This window comes from Harpia harpyja, chromosome 1 (assembly GCF_026419915.1).
Source record: "Harpia harpyja isolate bHarHar1 chromosome 1, bHarHar1 primary haplotype, whole genome shotgun sequence".
In the NCBI taxonomy this organism is placed as follows: Eukaryota; Metazoa; Chordata; class Aves; order Accipitriformes; family Accipitridae; genus Harpia; species Harpia harpyja.
Window position 1 is genome coordinate 50,746,513 of NC_068940.1, and position 24,948 is coordinate 50,771,460.

At 37.8% G+C, this 24,948-nt stretch overlaps 1 protein-coding gene across 27 annotated transcripts in view; it reads right to left on the bottom strand.

The window, feature by feature from the left end:
• Positions 1 to 24,948, bottom strand: part of ARPP21 (cAMP regulated phosphoprotein 21) — a 206,836-nt gene that overhangs the window by 97,093 nt on the left and 84,795 nt on the right. For 22 of the 27 annotated variants that reach the window (XM_052793207.1, XM_052793219.1, XM_052793197.1 and 19 more), the window contains 9 exons: positions 13,109 to 13,277; positions 11,155 to 11,360; positions 10,718 to 10,759; positions 10,275 to 10,316; positions 9,275 to 9,364; positions 5,066 to 5,210; positions 3,732 to 3,810; positions 2,345 to 2,404; positions 1,306 to 1,446 (listed from right to left, as the gene is read on the bottom strand). In XM_052793207.1, the coding sequence (XP_052649167.1) occupies positions 1,306 to 1,446; positions 2,345 to 2,404; positions 3,732 to 3,810; positions 5,066 to 5,210; positions 9,275 to 9,364; positions 10,275 to 10,316; positions 10,718 to 10,759; positions 11,155 to 11,322 (767 nt within the window). In that variant the 5' untranslated portion in view covers positions 11,323 to 11,360; positions 13,109 to 13,277. Of the gene's footprint in view, positions 1 to 1,305; positions 1,447 to 2,344; positions 2,405 to 3,731; positions 3,811 to 5,065; positions 5,211 to 9,274; positions 9,365 to 10,274; positions 10,317 to 10,717; positions 10,760 to 11,154; positions 11,361 to 13,108; positions 13,278 to 13,364; positions 13,409 to 24,948 lie in introns of those variants that run through there. The other 5 variants (XM_052793235.1, XM_052793257.1, XM_052793277.1 and 2 more) reach the window with 5 other exon arrangements.

Sequence of the window (24,948 nt, forward strand, 5' to 3'; positions counted from 1 at the left end):
GTGTTAGTTTTATTGAGCTACTGTAATTCTCTTGACTTCTGAAAAATCAGAGGTTAGTGCACGCTTTATTCAAACTTTTAAAAACATTCATGTCTAAGTGTCATTTTGCAGATATCCGAGTATCTCAGGGATAGCCCATGAAAAGGATCTAAAATAAACTGTCCATGATCTTAAATCTACTTCACACATGAAAGATTTTTAGGGTTCAGTGAAATAACAAATACCAATGTGTCTGGCTCAGGTTTCAATCTTGCAAAATCAGGTAGTCCCTCCAGCCTTCTACAGGAAGAGCTAATAACATTAAAAAAAGAGAAAAAAGCAACAAACTCTCTGCAACTGCATCTATGTAAATTACCTAACTACTGGGTATGTAAATGAAATAAATGTTTTTATTTCTCCTGCTAATGAATACAGGAAGTACACAATTTTCAAATGGGGCTTTCCTGTTCCAAAATCAGATACCAAAACTTCATTACCCAGTTGTAATTACTTCCTCTTCGTTATGTAGTTTATAGGTAAAGAGGTAGAGGAAGGCTACAGTTCCCAGACGGTTAATGCACACATGGCACTCGGCAGAACAAGTGATGCTGATTAGACAAGGACACATGACTGCATCTTTGTTGAATTAGCCAAGGAACTTCGTATCAAGCTTTTGCCAGCTTTATACAGGTTCACGGGGGAGAGCATAAAGCATGCCAGCACAAGTTTAACCTGCCAGGAATTTTGCAATGCATTTGAACTATCAGAGGGAATTCATATCCCACAAAACTCTGCGGTCAAACAATGAGATTTGAAGAGAAAATAAAGTGGAACCAGGAGGGGAGAAGAGGAGGAAAAGGGAATGAATGGTGGCAGGTGGTAGAGGGGAACCAAATCCTAAACAATCAGGTTGGGCAGAAAATGACTCTTGAAGCAGGGAGAGCCAGAATAAGGGAAGAGGCAATCTTCCAAATACATTTGGGTCATTTAGGAATATAGCCATATGGTATCAGGTGACTTGTAAAGCAACGAGCTCATTTCTGTAGCAAAGTGGTGGCGCTAAGGAGTCAGGGAAAGTAACATTCCAAGACACTGTGTTAAGTTTCTCGCAAGAGATAAATTGGGTTGATTTCTCCTTATGCATCTTTATATCCTTAAATAACCTCACAGTGTGAGCTCTGTCTTTCCCTCCCACCCTGGAAAGCGATAAACAGCACTCGCTCTTGCTACAAAAATAATTAAAAAAAAAATACACCATGCAATCATGGTACAAAACCAGGTCTTGTGAAAGGAAACAAGGAAAAAGACAACAGTGTTGCTACTTACATTCTTGTATTGCTGGTCTTGTTGATAATTACAGATTTTCCAGTCTGATCCACGTTGTGATCCATTCCAAAGTAAGCTGCCACTCTGTGCACTAACATCCTCTGATACGATGACATCTGAGGGAACTTTTTATAGTGATTACTGGAAGAAAAAGAAAACAAATCGCATTGATAATTATATTTCCCTCTAAGCTATAATTAAATGAAAATAGCAATACATTCGATAATTCAGTGGACAGAAATCTAAACTGAAAACTTCTCCTTTGTGCATTTACAATTAAACGTTTGCTACAAGGTAGAAAAAAGAAAAGAATTATTTTTAGAGTTTCCAATAAACACATTTCCATGCACTACATTGGGACAAACAAAGCTCATGCTTACATGGTATCTATTGCGTATTCTGTATATTGGGAAGAACCTGTCCCCTGACCCCGCACACACACTCACACTCCCTGCACAAACAGTCCTGCAGATTTGCTGAGACACCAGGAACAGCTTTCTGCCTTTCTCCCAAAGGTCAGGTGCAGGGTGGTGCTGGAAAGATCTAGTTTGATCCTCCTTTCTTCTCTCTTACTGACAAAATGCTTATTTCCCATCAGCATAATTTCTTCCTCTGCTGCTATTCTGACTCTCTATTTCTTAAAGCTGCAGAAACATTTTAGTATAAAGAGCATGTGGTGGCAAGAATCCCTCCACCCAAGTTCAGTTCTATTTTCCAATGCATTACAACAACATAGCACACAGGGAAGCCCATGAGGTAGCATATTTGATCATCCTCTGCACTGAAAGCTTTCATTATATTTTTGGACCTAAATGAGTGGAGCCAGTGCAATTATGACGCAATGAGAAGCAAAAGGTTTTCATTTACATCTACTGTATTTTAAGCAGTACCACCACGTGTCAGGAAATAAAAGCCTGATCTTGCAGCGTGCCAGTAACAGTGCTCAGGAGCACTGTGGTCCATATGAGCTTATCCCTAGGACAGCTCTCATTGCTAGATGCACACGTGACTTAATAACCAAGGGTGGAACTTGACTTACTTGTTGTCACTAATAAAATCAATAATTTCCTGTTCCATTTTCAAGAGTATCATTCTGTCCCTGTCAAAAAGAAATACAAGGATTTGTAGCATCAACTATCAATAGACATTTTAGATGAAAAAATGAATATATCAATGTTTGTAAGGCAATTTTGCAAGCGTTGTCAGCCATCTTGATTAAAAGTCAAACGTGCTTTGCCCTGGCGCATCTGGAGAAGATTGCAGCCTGTTTTGCTGCACCTTCGCTGACATACATGACAGATTTAGCTCTTCCTTGAGATCAGCTACGGTCTGAGAGTGCTTCCAGCCACACCAGGCTGTGATCAATGCATTGCATAGAAAGCCTCTGACTGCTATGAATAGCTTTGGGCCTTTTTCACCCTTTTTTTTGATGGAAAATGAGATTTCCAGCTAACCTAGCTCTTTCATGAGAAGAGCTGCTACCCACAACAACTTTCAACGTTTTGTCTGAGACATATCTTCCACAAAGCATTGATCTGCAGGCAAGAAGACTGGGCACGTGTAATCTAGTTAGAGAGCACAATAGAGAACAACGCCTTTGAACTCTGGCTCCCAGCAGGCAATGCTGCAGCATTTCTCAGTGCAAATGCTCTGTTTTCAACTGGACGGTCTCAGATGTTCCTCTTTCCCCACCTCTCCTGCCAAAACACGTTCAAAAACTTCCCCAGTGTATTTCCATGCATACATTTTTTCTAAGCTTGCCAGAGTCCATCACTCCTTAGTTCTTTTGAACTTTCTCATTTTGTGCAGATAAAACCATTCAAGGACCTTCTGTCATCTATACAAGAGGTTCTGCAAGCTGTTAGGTACCCAGTTATTCCTAGTTCTCCTATAATTGCAAAATTATGTGGTACCTATTTAACAGATTCAATTGAAATGAACGTGGAAAATCACAACGTATAAAAATGTTACAGATCCTTCCTTAGACTTTTAGAGGCAAATTTGACAAATAAGATGACCTTGTTGCTCCAAATGAAAACCATGGGAATACTGAGAGCAGAATTTGGCACCGTGCACAGGGTTTTAATTGTGTACAGCATTGCCAAAAGAAAGCTACTTTATATTCATACACAAATCTCCAACTGCAATGGTTATAATATATTACTGCTAACATCGTGCAGAGCTATATGCAAGAAGGTAAGGACAAAGACCAGATGTCGCTGAAAGTGAAAATAAGCAATGGGTGACTGGGCAGGGGAGTAGAAGTTGACTTTTTATAGCTTTTTGTTCAGTTAACAGCCTACCTCTTTTACATCTTCCCTCATAACCATCTCCAGAACTAGTAAAACACAGTGCACAGTTACAGGAACTCAAAGACCGCCCGCTATAATTTCAGGAGTGCCAGCTCTAATGCAGAAAATACCTACCTGGGGTTATTCTTTAATGTGTTAATGAGAAACTCATGCAAATCTATGCCTGTTGAGTCTGTATACTCTTGACTGCAATCTGAAAAATAAAAACAAACACACACACACCCCCCTCATTTATTTCATTTCAACAGTTATGATTAAGCTACAGTATAAATCAAAATCCATTTTGCAGCAACCATCTGAATGCTCTGAAAGAAAATGTTCATTTGGAGTTCAGGCAAGAAAGATCTATGCTCAGAAGCATCGGGTGGACGTTCACAATTCCTCTGTACCGTTCTACTGAGAACGCAGCACCAAAACAACTAGACACCGACAGAAACTGCTGGTCATTTGAAAATCATGGGAAACCTTCAATGCCACTCAAGACCCTGCCAAGTTCTTCCTTTAAACTACTAAATAAAATCTTAAAAAATAAATAAAAAAAGAAGTTTTATTTATCAATGTCTCTTTGCATCACTTAATAAACGCTGTACACATGGCAAATGAGGCATTGTGCCAGTGGGAATTCTATTTGCATTAACAGGCTGAAATCCAGTGACACCCAAGAGTGGGCGGGTAATAGGGATGCGTGACAGTAGTCAGAATTAATTTTTCAGCATTGCTATATCGCCTGACTCAAAAGCACACGCAGATCCTCAAGCTGGCGTGAACTGTGAGAGCTCCATTGAAGCCAACTGACAATTCACACCAGCTGCGGATCCACACCCAGGTAGGCAATCATTACTTTTTGAGAAATTACAATGCAATTTTATACCATGGATTAATAAAAAAATTTTTAAAAATATACCAGGTTTAGATCAAGATCTTTTCTGAAGAAGTCTTAGTAGGTGATAATAGTAGATTGCAATGCAGGTTAAAGGTCATAGATGGATTTACTTATAGCATTTAAGAAAAATTCTCCATAAGACAGGAGCAACAGTGAAGAGAATTACTCTCTACTGCCTACATTGCACAAGTGACATGCCAATATATTATCATTAATGGGGAAAAAAGTGTATTAGAGTCTCACACTTATATAATCACACATATATTTACACATATATGTGTTTATACCAACATGGTTAAGTATTTCACAGAAGGATGATTTTACATTAAAGGAAATTAATAACATCTAATACCAAACCTCAGACTGGAAGGTTTCTTCACTTTCAAAGCCCAATGTTTGTATAAAAAACACTCTCATGCATACACATTTCAGGTTCTGAATTTTCTCAATGTATGAAAACACTTCTACTGTGTATTTATACACAAATAAAGAACTGTATGCTTATAAAAACATACAATCCTTTTTATAACAGTAATTATAACAATTTAGATATTTTTAAGTTCACCTTTTGATAACATTCTGATCTTGTTTTTTTCACTGTTTTTATCTTTATTTTTATCCTTCTCTTTTTCTTTCTCGGAGTCATCTTTACTAGATTTATCTTCTTCTTGCAAGCTAGGAAAACTGGAAAGCTGTAGTTGGATTGATTCCTGTTAGGGAAAAAAAGAAAGATAAATTTAGGGCCAGATTCAGTAAGCTTCCCATGGCTTCCAACCTGTAGAAATTTGCATTTAACTACGTGTAGCTAGAAAACCTGAAGCCAGATACATTTCTTTCCTATTTGAAAAATGATCTTTTTTTCCAGGAGAATGACATCTTAGAGGCCAAATTCTAGTGGTAAGTGTATTTCTTCCCTAGTATTTGAATGCTATAACCTTTTAATCTGCCTATATTAAAGGCACTATATTATTCTACACTTTAGTAATTCTCACTCAAGACTTTGTAGAACAGTGAAAGACATTTTATATGGGCTTTCTTAAGTAATTCTATAATTTAATTAATACTACACATTAAATAATGATCAATGGATAGATGTCTGAAAAACATAGCTTTTTTTCTCCCCCTCACTAAAAATCCTGCAGGTTCATATGAACTGGTTTGCACATGTAAGCACGTATCAGCTAGACTGAGCTTTCAGGCTCTGACAGAAGAGTGCCAGCAAATTATAAACTCAGTTGTATGCAAGAGGCCTTACTAACTTATGAAGTACTTTAAATATAAAGACATAGGTAAACATGCCTTTAGCAAAAGGGGTGAAATGCACACTGCGATTTTCAAACAATTTGTGGTAAGTGAACTTCTCCAAGGCATCGCTAGTCTTATCCTCAAAAATTCAGTATTTCAGACTATGAAAGCCCTTTGAAAGCATGCTGCAGCTTTAAAAAGTTAATTAAACCCGAGAATTCAAGCTGGTTTGCATTTTCTGATTTGCTTTAAAGAACTTGCTATTCCCTACTTTATACTGGCTTTCTTTTAGCAAAACACAAATTGTTTTCTTTTGAAGTTACCATGGCATAATTTATGTATTTCAAGAAATACCAATCTGGTTGGACAAAACTGAAAAAAGCATACTTCTGTGTTCACATTCTTTTGAAAAAAAAAAAATGGCCCAAATAATACTATATGCTTAAGCAGTGTACAAATGCACATTTGACTTAAGCTGTCACAAAACTCCCTGGCAACAGAGTTTTCTTTAATAGAAGAGAGTCCTGCACGCCTGATAATTTTTTGGCATCATGTTAATGAAAACCAAATTCACCAATACCAGAGAAAATCAGAGTTTCCTGAATGCTAGTAAATTCCCTTCCTTCACCATTTTTCAAAGAATTCTAGCATACCAAAAGATCAATATAAAACTTTAAAGGGTGGTTTTATTAAGCAACCAGACAATTATGAATTCATAAGATGCCTTCAGTAATTCTTACAAATTTTAAGTTTCTGAATTTTTTAAAAAACTACAAATCAGCCACCACAACACATGTAAGACAAGATCCTAACAGAACAAGATATCAGCATAAACATGCCACAGTAAGACAGAAATTGGCAATTTCTCAGCTTAATCATTATTACTTTTTGTTAAGTTCAAATGTGGCACAAAAGACTTGAGATGAAAAGCACTGTAAAAGAGAAACAAAGCCCTGGAGCCAAAATTTAACCCGACCTATCACCCTTAATCCCTACTTCTGTTTGTTTTGGCTGACAGTATTAGCCAATAACTGAGCATGCAGAAGGAAAGAGTGGGAATTCCTGGTCATTTGAGGTAAGGACACATAGAAAAATGTTTGCTAACCTGCTCAGTTGCACTCAGAGGACTAATGTTATGCCTGCTTGCTTTCACTTCAAATGGCAGTTCGATTTCTCATCCAAACAAGCAAACTTTGGATCAAACACTGCCAAAAGACCTCGAAGGGTAACTCTGATTCCCTGCGCTGCCCTTAGCAGAGTGACTGTGCCACTAACTTTTCAAAACAGGAGAAAAATGTAACTGGCCATGCTGTTCCCAGGATATTAATCCTAGCCTTCACAGTGGTTGTTAAAATGCACTTATGAAAAGAAAAACGACAGACTTTACACATAAGCACACATATGAACATACAGTAGATACTGTCTTACAGGTAACATAATACCTAGATATCTGCACTAGAAAAAACACACAAAAGGGCTGTAGAGTCGTGAAAGGAAGCTACTGTATATTTTCTTAGATTTTTATTTATTTTTCTCAATAATAAAATACAATGTTAATAAATACATTGATACAAGGTAAGTATAGTGAACAACAAAATAAATGTTCAAATTGCAGTAATACACTTCTTGGTCAATAGTATAACATTAAAGGCAACATTCCTTTTCAGTAAGGACATAGTGAACCATCAGGTAAGCGTTCAAGATCAAGTAATACAGGTAAACAAGTTTTTTCCCTATACAGGAAAATGAAGGCAATTATTCAAATATAAATACAAACATCAAGTCTGCAGTACAATCCATACTCAGAAGTTTTGGCGACGTACCATACATTCTCTGGTAATTAATTCCCTGTGCTTTGTAAACCATTAAGGTAAAATAATAATTAAAAAAAAAAACAAAATTCCAAGCTGAAAACAAGCTTTTTCTCCTCTAAAGTGAAAGCAAAGCAGTTCAGTTGGCACAAAACTTCCTGTATCCTTCAGCCAGTCCAAGGAGGAACCCGCAGGTCCAGCTTTCCATGGCAAAGCCGAGCCACATTCATTAGTAAAAGCTCAGCAAGAGCAAAAGTCCAATTCCTATCTAATGTAATTACATCAAGCCAATTGTGACCTTAGGAAATGGATGCTGGGGTCCAGGGAGGCATTTTATCTCCCATAAATGTTTCGATAGGGTCAAAGAAATCTTTGCCGCAGCTGGTCAGAGTCAGGTAAGACCAGAGGCTGAGTGTAACAGCAAACCCTCCTCTGCCTGGCATCGGGGTGCAATCCAGACAGGGTTTTTGCCTCAAAACCTGCCAGTCTCTCTGATGTTTAATACAGGTCCTGTGCAGTACGTGATACACTACTGTGTGATGCTTAATACAATCTCTTTGTATTATTCTCCCTTTCATTCGCCATTAAACAATAGAAAATACAAATGAAAGCAGAACAAAAGCCACGCATCTTGAGTAATGCAAGTTAAGCTGAAAGCATATACCTACAACAGAACAACTGATAAAAGAACCTGCCCACCTACTGCATGAGCGTCATTGTAGAGCAGTAGAACATGCAGACGTCCCCCTGCTAAACAACCTGGATTTTGGTCTTTCAAAAAAATTTTAAAAAAAAAAAAAAAAAAACACAAAACCAAACCTCTCCATACTTATGAGCTAAGAGGAGAGCTGGATTTGTTTTGTTTCAAGTCAATAGAGGAAACAGTGAGGAAGTACACTTAAACGTGATTTTTTGTTTTTGTGCTAAGCTCACAAGAAGTCACTTGCTCAAGCTCTCTCAATGGCTGATCTCATTTGCACATAAACACCTCATAAATGATAGGCAGTGCTCATGATATTTTGGTTTGAGTTCTTTACTTTTGCTTTTCGGGGTATTTTTTGAAGTTAGTCTACAAAGACTACCACCAGTGTTATTGTCCTAGGTGAGGGGTGCAGGGGACAGAACTCTACCAGCTTCTGGGAATACAACACTACCAGTACAGATAAAGTCAAATACACGCTTTCCGATGCCCAAAAATCTACAACAAGAGTTTAGAAAATGAATGCCACTCGGCAGGAGGCATCCTTGGCTCTACCAAGGTATTTTAGAGAGCAAAGGACCTGTGAATTTTATGCGAAGGGGGACACTGATAAGAACTGGAGTCTCAGAGGAACCAGAAACCAGAGCATATTCATAACTGTATCTGGTGCAGCCTCGAAAGAGATAGCCTTAGAGAAAAGAACATATTAATATTCTTTTTGATTGTTACTATTTTTTTTTATTTTAAAATCTGAATTCTTTTGAATTCTTTTCCATTTGCTGAAATTTTCAGGGGGTCTGGAAAAAAAAGCAAACAACACCCTGTGATACAGTATAAAACTAATATTTCAAAATAAATTTCACGCTAAACCAGATAACTTTGTAAAAATGTGTTCATTGTCAGATGTAATTTTTCCCCCAGGAAAGACATTGTTTAATGCCCAATTAAGTAACATAATCATGCAACTGAACATGGAGGTCAACCATGCAGCAGCTAACAGCAATAATTGCAAGTGTACCTGATTATCATGAAGATTTTCTGCTCCCGGGCGAGGGGATGACTCTTCACACACAGCAAGACTCCGGACAAGTTTTCCTTTAGCTCCTGACTGAATAAGAGAGAAAGAAAACAAAACAGAGAACACTACTACTGACCCCAAGTCACATAAGCTGCACACATCAGCTGTCCCTATTTATCCCAAATAACTACTAGCCACCAGCTAGAAAAATTCTATCTGTCTTCAATGCAGATAGAAAAGGATTCTAAGCAATGAGCCACTGGCCACACATGGGGAGGTGGTAGGTTTCTTTTTGCTTTTAATCATTTCTGCTACAGTTCACTTACTTCCACCAAAAATCGTAACAGCAAAGAATAGATAATCCAATACTGAAGGTAATTTAACATAAAATTAAACTCAAAGGTTCCTTCTGTCATTTTGTTTTGGGTTTTTTTGGTTGTTTGTCATCCCCCCACAGGAGTATTATATCCAAGGAACATGGACAATAAATGTGCAAGTTTTCCGGATCTGCACATGGAAAATTAAAAGAAGGTTTGGGGTTTTTTTTGTTCCTAGAAGCTCCTTTTTTTTCCCCCCTTAGGGAGCTAGTCAGTCTCTGCTTCTTTATGTCAAGATTAGTCCATTAAAATAGACTTTAAACAAAACCGTTAATTACTAAAGCAAAAGGAATGAGCTTTTTTTCCTTCCCCAGTGGCGCACAGAAGCACACATGCTGTCTAACACAAACACACAGAGAGCCCAGCAGCACAGAAGTACGATGGACAGATAAAGGGGAGCCTGACACATTTTATCTAGAGGAAGTCCTCTGCCTTTGTGCAACAAGATTACGGGGTAAGGGGGAAAAAACCAAACCAAACCAACACAGAAAAAACAGAAACAAAAAACAACCCCAACCACCACACAAGTGATGAAAGGCCATCATTTCAATTGCTGACAGACATTTGATTGAAATTCTTTATCCTGGCATGGCATGCAATTCCAAACAGAGATGGACCCTTACCTTGGATCTCTTTTTCTGCTGGTTCTGATTTGCACCTCGTTTCTGGGTATAGCAAAAAAGAGAAGCGGTTATCACTTCAGTGGAAAACGTGCGTGACGAGAGCATTACCAATAACTAAAGAGACTAAATCACTCCTAAATGATATTTTATTCAGTTGCTGACTGCAAAAACAACTTCCCCAAACCCAGTCTGGAAAGCAGGGAAAACCAAGAATCACCTCTGCTCACTTTATTCATTTTAAGAACAGGTATAAACAACAAACACACACTGCACAGTGTTCTGTAATTTGGCATATAATAAAAATGTAAGAAAAGGCATACTTAAGTAAATGCTCCCCCTCTCCAAATTCCTCTTAAATTGTAGTCTCCCCCTTTATTTTTATATTCGATTGAGCAAAAAGGATTAAAACCCCCTCATCCGATAAAGTCTTCTTATCAAATTACCTTCTTAGGCTTTGCATAACAACTTTTTGTTGGCAGTAACACCTACAAACCAAACCACACATTAAGTAATTATTCATTAGCATTACCTGTAAATTCATGAGATCAAGGTAGTTTTCTAAATCCCCAAATAGGGAAAACAGTCAAATATTTCACCAAGCTTTAACACAGATGCCTAGAAATTAACTTCTCAGAAAAATTAATAACATGGACAGCAGCCTAAAGAGCTTGAAAGGTCTAACAAATAACAGCATTTATTTTATAGGGAGATAAAAGGAACCCCCTCCCAAAATATAAAATTAAAAAAAAAAAAAGGCAACAATCTCAAAATTATGAGATAAAAAATAGGGGAAGCGTAGGCAATGAAAGAGATCATAGAAACGGAAAGGCAATGGTAACACATTGATATTCAACGTGCCCATTCACTATTCCTGTCTTACCTGCAGCTCTGTCTTGGCATCGCTCAGCTTCTCCTCCTTCTCCTCTACTTCCGAGCTTTCAGATTTATTAAGGATACAGTTGTCTGGGTTCACTTCGGAGATGGCAGTCTCCTGCTCTTTTGCAGCTTCCTCTGCTGTCTCCTGGTTCAATTTACCTTGCTCAGACATTCTTCCAGACAGAAATTAAAATAACAAGATTTGGTGACCTGAAAGGTCAAGAGATCACGACACAAACACACACACAAAAAAACACTGGGGGTGAATTTCTATTTTTATTTTTTTTAATTCCCAAGTAAGTTATTTCATTTCCTTTGATAAACAAACCCAAATGTGCAGCTCAGGAGCTGAAAGCTACATATGTCCCAGCTGAAGAGATGTACTGAACTGACAATATTGGATAACAGCAGAACGTGTCAGGTTAAACAAGCGGAGCTCCAATCTAAATATTCTTGGTGGAGAGCAGGTTTAAGGTAAGGTGCTGTGACTCCCCAGCCCTGCCTCTCCCAGCCCAGCCCTGGGACTACCAAGGCGCAGGCAGGAACGGTGAGGGACTCTCCACTACGCAGCTCAGCAGCACCAGGCAGAAAGGACCTATTCAGACTTCCAGGTCTCCAGTATCTCAGTGCTCTCCAACTCTACATTTTTTTTTCCTCTTTTCTTTTTTTCCTTTTCTTTTTAAATAAAAAAGAATAGCCAAACAAACAAAACAAACAGAAACAAAAACCAAGCGTGAGCAATAACACTGTTTTCAGCACTCAGCCATGGTTTCTGTACCTAGCAGAAGCCCATGGTGCTCACTACCAGTTTAAAAAAAAAAAATATACATCTATATATATTTGAAGAGGTAATCATTCAATATAAATATGAAATCTAAATTTGGCAATAAAGCTCTCAGGGTCAACATTTCCAAGGATCAAACTGACAGTTCCATTATTAAAATCCTAAGCCTCTTCCCAAACCCCATGTTACTCTCCAGCACTATGAAAATCCTACAGGAAGCCCTTGGCAGGTATTTCTAATGAAGATGTCTTAACTGAACCACATTTACTCTCAGCTCACAATGGGTTGTTGTACAGAAGCTTTAAAGGCTTTTCAAAGGTAAAGCCTATTATTATTTTCTCTCTCTTTCTCTCTCTCTCCCCCCAACTCCCTCTTGAAGCCTCCCCCACTGATCAATTGTCAAATGAGACTCATGAATAATTTAACTCTTCTTTTGCCATCCATTTGGCTTAAGAAGTATCTTCAGGAAAAACAACTGTGGTTGAGAAAGAGAGTTATTTCAGAAAGGGTCTTTTGCAATACCTTGCCACTTCTCAACAGTGAAACAGTGGCTATTAAGCAAAACCACACTTTGCCATATTTCTTTTTACAGCTTGTAATTAACATTCAACAGATCTGATATCACTTACCTTCATTTTTTTTTAAACTATGTTTTAAGTGAAAAATAAGACATACTGAGTTTTAAAAACTTACTTCTTCCAATTTTTGCTTTTGTTTTGACACTGTAAGCAAATAAAATAATAAAACCTTTCCTACATGATCTTCCTGTTTGAGAAAGACTGTGCATTTCACAAGAAATGAAGCTACATGGTTCATAAGTAAACCGACTGGAATACGAAGCTCACAAATTAGCTCACAGTAAGCCAAGTCAAGCTTCAAGTTGTTCTCCTTCCTCCCACCACCTTCCCCAGGAAGTCCCGTGGTATTGGCTATTCTGCAGTTACAACTGAAATTTGAACTGCTTTGCTAAGATTTCAAAACACAATGAATGGCAAGATCTGAAACTAGTCTGTTAAATAACCCTTAATTTGTTACGGATTTTCATCCAGAAATGCACACGCATGCACAAGTTCTTCATGGGCACATTACCCCACAGGTCATCTACATGCTTCCACAGTATTCACAAAAACAATTACATTCATAATTTACCAGCTGCACCAAAGAAGCCATTTACCTGAAAAACTGCTATAATTCCCACTGTCTTTCTAGTGTCTTCTGTTGCTCTTCACTGGTTAAGTCCACACAAATGATCAATGACAACGTGAGTCCCATGTCCCCATTAACAGTTCAGAGTGCCAATCTCCATGCTGGTCCTTCAGAGAGTTTGATGGATCATAGTCAACCTGGAAAAAGATGAAAAGTAAATAACAACAACGGTAACAATCATGGTACAAGGTAAGGGATGCAATAGATAGGACCAGATTTCTAACACTAATGACCAGCTTCAAGCAAATCACTTTCACAGCTTGATCCAGCTCCACCTGTCTGAAAACTGCCTGCTTCTTCTCTAATGAAGGCTCGAGCCGGCTGTTCAAGTCATAACAGCTCCTACGCAAGGAGCTAAAATTAACAATTGCATTATGCACTGAAGATTACTCACTTCAATTTTAACCTTTTTTAGTGAATTCCAGCACTTTTCATTAAAAAAAGCATATATACATATTTATATATAAGCTCATCTGTTTGCTTCAACAGAAATCAATGAGGGTATGAGGAAAAAAGACTTGCCTGCTCTTTAACTACAGCTTCTCCTCCAATTAAAATGTCAACAGTCAAACACTATGGAAAAAGAAGCTAGGTGAGTACTTTTAGAAAGTGACCTGCTTTGCCAGGGTAGCGAATTGAGATGTTCATTTAGTAAGCCAAATAAAAGTCAAAATGATCGAGAACGGGAGGAGGAGAAGGAAGAAATCCTATTGCCTGAACAACGGCCACCAGAAAAAACTTCCTTTTGAGGCACCATGTGAGGAGGAGAAAGGAGATGTCCAGGTTACAGTTCGGAAAATAAACCTGAAGAAAGAGTTGCTCAGTAATGCAATTTATGCTGCTCATCAGGATGGCGTTTGCCAGCTGAAGAGCTAATCTGACAGAAAAGGAGCATTTTGGAATGAGTCGGACTGATTTACAAGCCATGGTCTTGTGCCAAACTGTCTTGATACAACAGGCACTTCTTCTCAAGGCTTGTACATGAACCACGGTTGAAGCAATTAGGGCAAACACACAAAAACAGCAAATAGGAGGAAACATGTATCATTCTGCTTGGGGAGAAAAAAAAAATGAAACCAACAAAACTGAAAATCATCTCACTCTAATGTTGGACTCCTTTTTTCTGAGGCACATTTTAAATTGTGCACAGTTGCAACTGCTGTACAGAATGTGGCAGCGCACTGGAGCTCACCACATTAAAAGAGCTGAATTTCATGTGCCAGAAATGGAATCTAGCCTTTCACAAAAATCAAGTCCTGCTCTCTCCAGGAGCCCAGGCGCACAGAGGAGACCAGCAGGCGTTCTGTAAACTACCACTTCCACCCTGCAAATTTATATACATAAAAACATTTCTTTTCCTCAAACCACTTAGTAATTTGTACAGAGTAATACAAAGTAAGTCTTCCCACTCACTTTTTGGTACTTCTCACAGGACATTTTCAGAAATTTTCTCTCATTGACAAACATACTTATAGGATCACAATGGGAGTAGAGGAACGATATGGAAAATTAAGCCTAAGCACCCAAGCACATGCAAATGTATTTCATGGAGCCAATAGTCAGAGAGAAAAGAGTGAAAAAACCACTGACTGAAAAACCTTTTCTCATAACTATTTTCCATTAACCCTTCCCCTCACACTTCTGAAAGAGAGAAAAAAAAATCAACTAAAACCAACCACAAACCAAAAAAACCAAGGAAATACAGTGCATTACAGTTTCACCTGGAAAACAGGCAGCCAGGGGAGAGACCGCTGCAATCAAAACCCTCCGAAACTAACTGAGAAATAGGTCTCTGTACCAAAATCAGAACACAAAAACAGTATTTCAGGATTCTTCAGTGTTACCACGTGTTGTGAATTAACTATTCATAAGACAAACAAACAGAGGAAAACAAAAACCAGACCAACAAACCAACCAAACAAAGGGTATCATATTCAGCAAGCGAAGAGATCTGCCAAGACTCCAATAATCAGCATTTCTGGTCTTGAGCCACAGATGCTCAACATAATCTTATCATGCTTTACCAAAGACATACTTCTTCATAAACTGAGTTCCCCATATTGTTACACTTAAGATCTCTGATGCCAACATCATTTTTCATTGGCAATATACAAGACGACCATAGAATCTTAAATTAAAACAACAAAAACCCCCAGAAATTTCCCCAAGAAACATAAGCAAGTGGAAAATAAGCTTACAGCATGCAGCTACCATTTTTCAAACCTGCAATGACAATGTTTCTTAGGATGATTTTTTTAAAAAATCCTTCGTAATTATCTTCGGAGGGGGGGCGGGGGAAGGCAGATGAACCAAGACACATAGCAGTCACAATCGAGCTCTTCACCTTCCCTCAATATAAATTTCCTCCTCCTCCTCCTTCATTAGGCAATTTACAAGTGATGACTAATCATTTACATACTACAATACACAAAATACACTTCTGGTTGTTTGGGTGAGTTTACAAAGGGACTCAGGTTTCTATAAAATACTTCAGGGAGAGTATAAATAGCAAAAAGGAATCAGTCAGAAAATAGCCATTAAGAGAGAGACATTTTGATTGAAAATACGTCTCTGTTTCTCGCGCATTTCCAGGATATCTGGTTATTCAGCGATGAATGCACTTTTTACTACTGTCAGTCCTGCAGTGACAGCACTGCTATGGAAAAACATACTGCATTATTCTCTTTCTTGCACATCAACAGAAATGTCAGCGATGACTTGACTGTCAAAACCTTCAGTACTGAAGTGACGCAAAAGGCTGAACAAACGCACTCGTGTTTTTGATCCTCAGGTAGAAACCGCAAAGCTTGTTGCTAGGCAAAAATCACCTCCTTTATTTGCAAGTGAGCAAAATTTCATAGGGATGTTGGGATCTTAGAAGTGGTCTACGGAGCTTGCGGCAAAATTTCAGCCTCTAATTCCTTAAAGCAACTTGAGTATCACACACCGCAATTCAACAGAAAATACAGGTGCCCACCAAGCCATTTGTGGAACCACTTTAATGGAAATATAATCTGTTTGTACAGAATTTATAAGCACCAGCTGATCAGCATATACTGTCAGATGGAAATGTTGGGTTTTTTTCTTAAATTCCTTGCTTTATTAACAGGATTTTCACTTTGGAAGCTGAGGGTATTACTGAGCTTGAGCAGCTACTGCCATAGCTCAAAGAGAAAGGGATGGAAGAAGGCGCGTATGGTCGCATATGTTCATACAACACGTACCACACAGATTCCAAGAAAAGTCTGTGGGAAGGAATACACTTAATTTAATGCAAGAGTTTAAAAACTATACCCAGAAGAAGAGCTGTCAAAAAAGCACAGAACAGAAAAACAAGCAAAGACATTAGAAAGCTGTCCTCAATGAACATCTGAGAGCTGACCATCAACCGAACAGAGACATCTGACAAAAACCCAAAAGCCCACCCCAGGAGAGTAAGTCCTTTCTGTATGACATATCAGGAAATGTTTTGGTAGTCTCAAAGCTATCGTATACTGAAGCAGGAATTTTGAGATTCTTATGCTCCCAGTAAGTATCAACATGTCCTCTCTCTGAAGAGAAGATGAGCAGGCTTTAAGGCCAAACAGCATAGTCTCAACCAAGAGCAGGCAGCAGCAGCCAGCAGGATTGAACCCTGCCAGAGTGAAACCCAAGGTTTTTTGTCCAAATAAAGCTGCTAAGCATAGAGGTAAAATCATTTGAGCCTGAACGGCTCCTGTAACTGAAAACCGGCTGATGTTGGCAGTACCTACGTCAGGATCCTTCTTATCCCATAGCAATTCTCCACTCCCATGAATGGCTCGCAGATACGAGCCCATGAGCTGAAGAAGACATGACAGTCATGATTCCACTATGTGATATATACCTCATCCATATGTGTCAAGATAGCTCTGACTCATTATTGCTAACTCACTCATCAGATTCCTGGAAACAGACTATGGCATTATCTTAAGGTTATCAGTACACACAGCCCCCAGTGTTGCCAAACTCTCATGGCTTAAAGAATGAACTTCCTGTTATTTGACATTTACTTAAATATTCCAGTTCCTACCATCAAGCAAATATATGTAAGTCTCAAGTGTCACACTGAAAACAAAAGCTTCAACTTTCTGTGGTGGCTTCAAAGAAAATCTTCAGGATATAAAACCTATTGTTCAAAAAAAACCCCAAAACACCAAAAAAACCAACCCCACCACCAAACCCCCAAAAGGCAAGTAAAATAAATCCTAGTTTTAGTTTGAACACACTACTAAGTTGTCAGTCCTAGTCTTCAGGACCTACATCATTAGACAGGTGGTACTGCGTGCTCCTTCTCACTGTTTTCCCATATTTCCCAGAGAAATACACATATGCACTTGGAAGTCAAGTTTGCTGCTGCGTATTAGCATAGCAGGATAATAATCCATGCCAGCTCTCACACCTAAATGCTTTAGTATGAAAAAAAATAAAATTTAAAAATGAAATAAAAATTAAGGCTGTGAAATACGTGGAATCCTACAAGTTCACTGTTTGTTAAAAGACTGAAGACTAAACCTTAAAAAACAGGGGGAAAAAAAATATTTTTAAAGGAAAATTTTGAAGCCTTATTTCCCACCTCCTCTTGTCTTCACTTTGTCCCCTCTCCGTCATCACTACAAAAAAAGATACAGTGATTGCCTACATTTTCTTCTCCGACATGCCACAGACCTTTGCAGGTAAAATGTTAGACTCATTTACTGTTGGCACTTTAACAGAGACTGTCAGCAGAGGCAATTTTTTTGCCAGGAGTTACAGAAACATCTGTGTACAAGCAACAGCACAGAGGCCACTGACCCACCCTAAGCAGGCCAGCAAATAACCATCAGTGGCAACGGTGGTCAAATTTGATGAAAACGGGGCGGACTGAAATATATTGCATCAGATTTCAGATCCTATGCAAGAACCAGTTGTCTTTTCAAAGAGGCAACTAGATGATATGAGGAGCAGCATCCCAGCTGAAGCCTCCGTCTTGGAATAGCACTGTCTTTCCTCCCAATCTGCAATTGAAATCCAGTATTTACAAATTACAGCAGGGATGAGATCAGTCCGACAACTCAAAAAAACAAAAAACCAAAAAAAAACAAAAAAACCCCAAACAGAAACAAAGCAATTTTTTGTGGTTTACGCCTGATTCCTTTTTTCAAAGGGATCTTCTTGTTCCTAACAGATTGCCACCACTATTTTCCACTTTAATTCCCTGTCAGAAGACCTCATGGCAATGTCGTCATCTTCAGCCAAGTAATAATGATGATGTTCCCTCTAGCTTATTGTATTTCTGCAAAGCTAAAAGCTTTACCCAGGAAAATAAATATAAGTGGCCTATAGGGAAAGCCTGTTTTGCTTTAATACTTAAGAAAAGGCTCAAAAAAAATGCTCTTTTATCTGTCACGATGACCATTTGAAGTCTTCCAGGACCTGCACGAAAAGATATGAGGCTTTGCGTGATCTGGCTAATAAATGTCAATCATGCAAGTTTACCAGGAACCGAGTAACACCCAAACTTTTAACAAGCTAATCAGATGTACAAATCGGCACCCTTGGAATGTGTTGTTTGCTTTGGCCCAGCCTTCAGCACCGCCTCATGCATTTCAAACACGTACGCCAAGTTGTATCTCATTCCTAGACATAAACCTGATAATTTTCCCTAAAATCAAAGTCATTAAACTAACTGGTCTCACTGTTAGGTGGTGGAAGACAGCACAGCTCCTGTGACTCCAAACAGAGACACAGTGGTTCCCAGCCATCCTTTCAAGGCACATAAGTCTCCTTGTGATACACAAAAGTCATTTTCCTCAAATCCTGTAATGAAAACAACAGCCAACAATTCAAAGGGAAAGGGGGACCGAAACTTGTCTTCCCAGATAATCAGGTCTATTTCTCAGCTATCAAAGATAATTGTATCACAATTTAGAGACCGATAGCTTTACTTTAAGATTAGAGGTGGTCTAGGGAAGATGTTCTAGTAATCTTACTGGAAGGATGTTCAAGAACCTCACTGCCTTGCCAGGACACCTTCTCCATTACACCGTTGTATACATCAAATACTTTGTACATTTTTCTTCTTGTGCGAATAGTTGTTCTTTATTTTAAATAGCTTTCCTGATTTCTCAATAGTTCTCTCTTCCCGTGGGAAGTAACTGTACATCACCTCATTATTTGCTGTTAGGTGTAAAGAAGCCAATCCCTTTTAATCAGCAGTTAAACAGGTATACACTATTTCCATTACTATCTACATCTAGCCTAACTTTTATCAATTGACAGTCTGCCTCAGCATTTCCTTACATCTCTCTCATGCTTCTCCTCCACCAGGACTCACTCTGTGGAGACAGACATTCCTCCCCCCATCGATGCACAGCGGTGAATGCACTAGAGCAGCTCTATTTTCACAAACACTTAAAACCAGTTTAAAGACAGTGAATATCATAAGGCTATCCCAGAAGGAATACTATTGTTTCACTGTGAAACAGCAATCAACATCATAGCATAAGTGAGCCTGGGTTCCCCACAGAGGGGTCTTGGCAGTTGCTGGGGGCAATCAGAGCTACTGCAGAGTCTGGGAGCCATCACAGACTGAAGTGGTAGGACTGTAGATATCCAGCACAGCCTAGGTGAGATAATTAATGCTGTTTGTGGTATGCCATGATATGCTGTTATACATAATGAAATCTGGAAGAATATATAGCTTACATTAATTTTAATTTGAACAAAATATACATGTATATTTTAGTTTAATGCAGTTCTTGAAACAGTTTTTGTTTCTCTAAGTCAAGCTATCCCTACTCTTTCTTCCTTTGCTGTCTTCTCTTTGACATTTCTATTCTCTCAGGTAATCACAGATTAAGTCCATTTTTCTTTACACACAGGAACTATAAGATCAACTTGACCTATTTCTTTACTCAGTTCCTCCTAAAGCTTAAGGACTTTACCAGAAAACCCAAGCACCATGCATCTGCATTTTGAGCATACGTGCCTTTGAAGAATTCAGTCTACGCAGACTGCAGGTAATAAACGAGTGACCAGCTAAGCCATTGTGCCTCATTCATTAATAACCAATTGTGCCAAACACAAACCAGTTGAGTCGAAGGAGGAGGGGGAGGGGCGAAAACAAAAAACAACCCACCTAAACAAAACAAAGAAAATAATTGTGTACACTACTAACATAGTCTTTGCACAAAACTTTCTGGGCAGCTTCCCCCAAAGCAAAATTTAAAAAACCATAATACTCAGGACATGGATGGCCCATAACTTATGACCAATCACTATATACTTCTTCCAACATCACCAGTGGATGGAAGCATAACCAGAACGAAAATGCCACAGGAACGGACCAAGTATCACTGAATCTTGCATATGATTTCCTGATTTTTTTCTTTCCCAATTTATATAATGGCCCCTATATTTCATCCTGCCATTTCTTGACAAATTAGGTGCATTTTCACTAGCACTAGCTTAATTGGCAAACCCTGAAATAAAATAATTGCTAACAGCAAAGCAGCATTATGCTGATGAAACAGACCTGCACTTAACAAGTAGAATTGCCTTAGCAGACAAACACCAACTGCAAAACAGCAAAATATCTTCCACATAAGAACTGAAAGAAAAAATAAATACATTATTTCCCTCCAAAAGTCTCTTGATTACTGGAATTAAACATAGTAGCTATTCCTGTTTGTCCTAATACCGTTTTCTGAAATAAAACTAGCCTGCAGCTAAAGAAAAATTCTTCCTTCCAGAAAAAAAAAAAAAGCTATAAGTCTATATAAAGTTAAAAAAAAAAAACCACAAAAACAACAAAACAAAAAACCCCAACACCTTCCCCCCCCCCCCCATCACACGCTATGAGATATTTCCCCCCCATTTAACTTTGCTGCTCGGAAACTGTGCAATTATACTTTCCATATTAAAAAACAATTGGTATCAAACTCGTTTTAATGCAGAGTAAGTTTCCCAAGCTCATATTCCAACCAGTTTGTATAGTTATAGTTCAAGTCTCCTCTACCAAAGGCAACAAAGGCTAGACCCTTTGAGAGTTCCCACTACAAGATTATTTTATGGTTTTAAATATTTTATTAATTTATCTTTATCAACATAGGAACACTCATAAAATTTCTTCTTGATTGTGTTTATCAGATAACACATTGAAATACAAATGCTTAGTTGATGGCTTCTTTTCAGATACTAGTAGACTTAAGAGAAAAACATCCAGCGAGAACAGTTCACAGATAAAATCTCATCAAGTAGGTGTATTTTGCTAGATGCCATTATTCTGTCTAAAGTCTTGCAAGAGGTATAGACAACATTTTGGCAATTTTCAATCAAATCCAGAGATGCCCCCTGTTTTTAACTTTGAATCTCCTAAGAATGACTACTTTTTCTTGTCAGATCCATGTCCCCCTGTTGTCCCATTGTTTGAAGCCCTTCTGCAGAAAAAGAAAATTAAGGCAGAGATGTTACCTTACTGTCCTAATACCATAGGGAAATTAGAAACACATATAATAGATATAAATATCTATGTATTTATATTTAAAATGTATATTTTACATATATAATTTATAAATCTTTACATTTTAAACACATGCATATTTGTATTTTATGTAAATGCATTAATCCCATTTTGTTGGCCCCATTTTGGCTGGTCTTAGGCAATGCATTTAAGTCCTAAATACCACACATCACAAAAAGAAGCCTTAAGCATGCTATGGATTGCATTCAATACTTTATATTGCCATGGTTTCCAAAGAAAATGAAGAAAAAATGCCAATTATAAGTATAAACTAGAAGTTTAAATGCCTAATGATTAAATGCACATTACAAAAGCCAATGAAACCATTACACATTTCTGCGCAATGCTGCAAGCACTTAAGTGCCAAATATCCTCAGCTTATGCTCGCTTGTAGAAATAACAAAGAAATCAACGCTTACATCTTTTGTCAATTCCCTTGCCATCTCTAAAAATATTGTTAGAGATTATTGCCCTATGTTAAAACCCATCTTAAGGTGTGTACTGATATACATCCCATTTCCTCGTTAGCAGCATCAGTACAATATACTACACACAATCAATTCCTGAAGAAACAAAAAAATCCAACTACAGAATACCAGTGAGGTGTTTTATACTGTCACCCTTATGGCTAGCAAGAGGAAGAAATCCTCTTCAAAAGCAGTTACAATAGTCAAGAGAGAAAAGGTAGGAACCCAGATTTACAGAATGGGCAGTGCCAGTTCATAGATTTGCAGCTTTGGCTTCTGAAAATATCTTGCCAGAAACCCTGTGGTTTTGGCATTATGTTTGCCTTTTCCAGTGGGTAATTCCAGGCTCCATGTGATACTGTGAACAAAAGAAAAGGCAGAAAAAGTGTTTCGATGTCTGTTTGTGTTTTTCAGGGAAGAAATTATGACATATGTATAAGAGAGAGCTAAGCAGTTTTGTTAAAAATGTAATTGGCCACTCCACATATGCCTAGCCAGAAAGCTTCATGACACACGAACTAATACAAGAGTGCAATGAATACATACCAGAAACCAAATATTCAAGCCAATGTCTCCAAGGAATATGTCCTATTAAATTTGAACTAGAAGAATATATCTATTTAATCAAAAAGGACATTCAAAAAAACAGTCAGAAAAACAGTGAGGGGGTTTTGGGGTTGTGGTGGGGTTTTTTGGGTGTGGGGTTTTTGGGTTTTGGTTGGGGTCTTTTTTGTTCTGGTTTGGTTGCGGTTTTTGTTTTTGTTTGAGTACTTTAAATCTTGTTTTACAGATTGAAGTCTTCACAAGTTCAAATATGATTTTAAGAAAACTTCTGTAATATCCAAAATTGTGTTTACCTGCTGTGAAACAATCTGTCTTACTTGGCACTAGAAACCACTAACTACATCAATGATCTAAAAATACTGAGATTCAAATTACAGGAGCGAAGTGCGGGACTGAAGTTCTATAGCCTGTAGTACATTTGATTTCCACTGCAGAATCATCACATTTTTTTCATTGCTGCGCTCAGTATCAGAGAGTAAACAAAAATATGATTACAAAGCGCAACACTGAAATGGTAGAGAATATATTTTATGAAATTTGAAGAATGAAAATGGAGGTGGTGGGACTTTACTGAGTATGACAAATTGATACATATCAGATACAGCTCTTTAAAGTAAAGATGTATTTCCAGGCTTGGGTCCCAGCCTGGACCTTGAACAAGACTGTTAAATGGGACCGTCATTTAACATTCTTCGGAAAAACAAAAGGCTTTCATAAAAATTCAAGAAGGTACCTCTAAGATTTCAGAATTTAATAACTACTTTGGAACTTCAGTTACCCTAAATTCTTTAACTAAAATTTCATATTGGCTGATTATGAATATCTTAGTTGGTATTCAACCACGTAATCAAGTGATGGGTTTTTTTCCCCTCTAAACATTTTTAAAAGTCCACCTGTGAATGAAGTATTTTTCACCTATTTAATCATATCTTGAGTCTAGGCTGACCTTCCCCTTCCAAGAACTGAAACCATCATTTTGTGTAAAACACAAAGTCTGTTTGGTCAATACTTATTAATATGTAATGCTATGCTGTTTGAGCCTCAGGATTTATTTTGATACCTTCAAGATTTTCAAAGGCTGATGAAACATGACACAACGACGAGAAAGGGCAAGTCAATAACCACTCCTGTCACTGTAAGTCCAGTTCTGAGGAACTGCAATCCTTCTTGCAAATCACCCTTCCTAATAAAAAAGACCTTATCCTTTGCATGTTTTATTGTAACATGTCAAAGTGCAATGGCAAGAATTTATGCCCTTGTCTTTTCTTCTGACATTAAAAATTATCTGCCTGAGAATTTTCTGCAAAAGACAATAAAAGAAGTAAAAGTAGCTAAGTTTTGCTTAATTTGTGACACACTCTATAGCAAAACACATCTTCTGATCGAATACCGATTAAAAACCTGTATCTACGTACAATTTGAAACACTGAGAAGAGGGAAAGAAGCAAGAATTGCAGTTTCATACAGAAGAATAAAGCAAAGGAACTATTCCACAAATGGTATTATAAGTGCTACAATATCTCAAAATATCACAAAACAATTATGAAATTTCATTTATAAGTATTAACTAAAACAAACAACCAAACAAAAAACCCCACCACAAAATCCCTAATAAATATGCTCCATTTCAAAATGTGGTTAAAAACACCTGGGGACTTCTTTATATAGATGCTGACTATAAGCAAGCTTACAGATATTCCAAGTTTTAGCAGATACCAGCAGGAGCAAGTGTAAATAATCACACACTAGCAACTCTGTTGGAGAATCACTGGGCTTTCAATAATGCATAACTTTCAAACAAATCTGTATGATTGAATGAAATTTTTCACCCCATTATAGGAATGAAAAATCCCAGTCTAAAATACCAAAACTTTTCCCACCATAAGAAATTTCTCTTTGTGACTAAAGGAGTTATCACCCAACAGTATAAAAGTTATGGTAATATCTTAAAACAAACTTAAGGGAATACCTGAAAAAATAATTTTATAAGAAAATATATTTGAAATTAGCTTCAGCTGCCTTAGAGAGTTTACTTATTTTCCAAAATGCTTCAGTTAAAATAATTATATCTCTGAGCAATGTCCTCTATGTTCTCCTCGAAATTCAGACTTCCAGAATGTCAGCTGGATTTCTTTTTGCTGAACAAGATTAACTGGGCTCAAGTTTTTTCCTTTTGCTGTTGCCTAGGCTTCTATGTTGCATAGGTGATTTTTCACAGCTCTTACAGATGAGCGTTGGCTTTTATATGCATATACA